The sequence below is a fragment of the Pterocles gutturalis genome, unplaced genomic scaffold (genome assembly GCF_000699245.1).
Source record: "Pterocles gutturalis isolate BGI_N339 unplaced genomic scaffold, ASM69924v1 scaffold36837, whole genome shotgun sequence".
NCBI lineage: Eukaryota > Metazoa > Chordata > Aves > Pterocliformes > Pteroclidae > Pterocles > Pterocles gutturalis.
In genome coordinates, this window is record NW_010109009.1 from 1 (window position 1) to 3,243 (window position 3,243).

Here is a 3,243-nt window from a genome sequence, read left to right on the forward strand (position 1 = left end):
AGAATTTTCTTGCAGATTCACAGGCAGGTTGCTCATATTTGTGTATGTACTCCTAGGGGGCTGAGTGTTTGTCAGGAAAGAGTTCTCACATTTCTGTTTACAAAGATGTCCCCGAGCCAAGAATCAGTCTGCTTGAATACTGGAAAATATTGTTGGTACCCCTCTCTGGTGGGACCAGACCTGTTCTGCACGCCTCTTGGTTTGTATTCTCTGTTACCACCTCTTTTACTGCAAGATGAGGCCTTCAGGTGTAACACAGCGGGTTGAATGCTGCTTTGCCCCTGATGCTAGTGACAAACAAGCCAAAGTATCCTTCTGTTGCCTGCTCATCTGTCAACTCTTTAATGCTCCTTCTGTGTGATTCACAGATTGCTGTGTAAATCTTTGTCTTTTTTTATGTTGCTCCATATATTCGGAACATCTTTCCTCTCGCGCATGCAGTGTTGTTGCTTAAGGAAGTGCAATGTTTTCGTTTCTCCATTCTTGATTGACAGCTTCAACCTCCAACCTGCATTGCACAGCTCTCCGTCTCGTGGTCTCGTGTCTGCGCTGTTTCTGAAGAGCACCCTGCAATGCAAAGCACGTGGTACCTGTAGGGTTCTTTGTAGGCTGGTGGAGGGGTGAAGCTGATGAGCGTTTTCTGTCTAGTCCATGCTGTGCTCTTCCCTTTTCATTATCATCATCTGTGGTGTAACCTACGTCTGAGTGTAAACCTTTCCTTTGATACCCAAGTAGGTTGTGTATCAGCTGAGACCATTTCTTTTTAAAATGGGATTGCTTGTATTCAGGTATTTCAAATGGTTTTGTGACTAATAATTGGCACTTTTATTAATCATAAATTTGTGTTTTCATGTTGGAAGTGGAGACATCAACCCAGGACCCCAATTCAGTATGGCTAAAGTGTTGTTCCACACACCCAATGTGCATAACTCTGTATTTTCATTTCTCTTCTTTAGATGATGAAAGTCACACAGAATCAAAACTTCAGCATGAACAAGATAAATCAAACTCCCTTCCCATTCCATCAGTTTCCAAGCGAATTGTGCTTGGTGATTCCGTCTCTAACATGGCCAGCACGGCTGACCATACAGGCGGCGTGGTAGACCTCAAAGGGGATAAGGACTTGTTCAGTAAAACTCCAGAGCTTGTCAGTGAGGGTCCAAGTGAGCTCCGTCACCGTAACAGAGGGGAACTGCCATCTGAAGCTGCACCACGGCCACCTAGACATGGATTAGACCAGTACTTATCCAGATTTGATGAAGCTTTGAAGCTGAGGAACCAGCTGATGAATGAGAAGCCGAGCCAAGAGAATGGAAATCCAGCGGAGGAGTTTGACTCTTTCCGCATTTTCAGATTAGTGGGATGTGCTCTGCTTGCCATCGCAGTCAGGGCTTTTGTGTGCAAGTACTTGGTGAGTTCTGTAAAATAAACAATCCTTTTCTGTTTTGCTAGTTTACTGTGAACTTACTGTGAAATACTCTCTATCTAGACCTGACTTCTATCAGCAGTGACTAAGTTTGGAACATCAGGCACTCTTTTCTTATTTCCAACGACTGTAAAACAGTGTTTGAGGAGCAGAAGCACTGGAATAGTTGGTGCAGTTTAAGTTCCCTGCAAGTTTATTCCCATCTTTGTGAGCGTGAGTCAACGGCTCTTCTAGTTTGGAGTCCACAAAGGACAAACAGAGTAAGAACAACAAGAGCTGTCCCAAGATAAGCAGATCCTACTTATTTATCAGTCTTGTGAGAAAAGTAGTTCCTCAATATTCCAGGTGTCTGCCAGTACATTGTCCAGAGGGGTGTAGCTGGCACAGCCTACTACTTCCCGGATCACGGGGCTCGTTTTCCCACCCTGCTGTGCACTTCTGTGATTTCAGGTTTTTAGGCTCTAAGAAAATAAGGCAGAACCTTATTTTTGACATGTTGACTTGTCTACTTAAGTTTGTATGTTCAAGAATACTGTTGCTATTGTCCACAAATTATTTTTTTACCTACTTAATTTTCTTTTATGACTTGGGAAACATTAAATTTCTGTGTTTTCTTAGCTGTTTCTTCTGACCAAGTTAATTTTCATATATTCTTTTATGTTCTTTCAGTCAATATTTGCACCATTTCTTACTCTACAACTTGCTTACATGGGACTGTCCAAGTACTTTCCAAAGGTAAATATTTTTTCAAAATCAGGTTAATTTGAAATGTTTTAATTTTAAACTTGTGCTTAGATTGTATTATTTTAGGACCAATGCATGTGAAGTATTCTTCCCATTATTTAACTGTGGAATTGAGAGTTACAAAGTGCTGATAGTTTATACTAGCTTTTAATCTTCCATGAATTTGGAACATTCCTGGCTGTGTGTGAAATTGGCACAACATTTGTGACATGTAAAGCAGAATTGGATTATAAAGGAAGAACTAACTTAATACTGTTTTTTTCTTTCAGTGTGAGAAGAAGGTGAAAACGACAGTATTAACTGCTGCTCTTCTACTGTCTGGAATCCCTGCAGAAGTGATTAGTCGCTCCATGGACACCTACAGCAAAATGGGAGATGTTTTCACAGACCTTTGTGTCTATTTTTTTACTTTTATCTTTTGCCATGAACTCACTCTAGTTTTTGGTTCTGAAGTACCCTGATGGCTGTAGAATTCAATGCAGTAGTTAACGCTAAAGCTTTCTGGACTGTATTCTGACTGTGCAGACAGGTTTAAACCTTCATTAAAATTCGCACCTGTTTGAATGCTTGAAAGGAGCCTTAAATCCAGTCATTTTGGGAAAGGAAGAGCAGGGTCCCAGGCTGCCAGGCATACTGGTTCCATTTATGTAAATACTGTGTCTGCCTATTACAAATGTGAAGAATAGGATGCAAGTGTCGGTGGTTTAGTTAGATGGTGCCCTTCTCAGCCTCCTTCATAAACATTTACAAAGCTGCCTTTGTTCTTTTCAGGGAGAACAAAGAGAAGACAATTTATTTCAGCAGAACCATATATATATATATCTCTATATATCTCCAGTATGAATATAGCTAACGAGAACTGCTCATTTTGTGGTGTTCCCATTTTTTTAAGAAAGCTATAAGTAAAAGAAATTTATTTCTTTATTTGTTGTTCAAATTCAGAATGTCAAACCAAGTAGCTGCTTCTGGAGAATGTTGGTGAAACATGCCACTTTTTTGTCCTAATCCTTGCTTTTCTATACATTATTTGTTGTGATTGTGGTTAATTTTATTTGATTACTATAGTACAAAAC

At 40.1% G+C, this 3,243-nt stretch overlaps 1 protein-coding gene across 1 annotated transcript; it reads left to right on the forward strand.

The window, feature by feature from the left end:
- Positions 1-956: 956 nt before the first annotated feature.
- On the forward strand, positions 957-2,994 carry CAMLG (calcium modulating ligand; the record flags this gene model as incomplete). Its single annotated transcript, XM_010072839.1, has 3 exons — positions 957-1,411; positions 2,096-2,161; positions 2,440-2,994. Coding segments are annotated over 3 exons (713 nt in total), but the record flags the coding sequence as incomplete, so codon positions are not given.
- Positions 2,995-3,243: the final 249 nt, after the last annotated feature.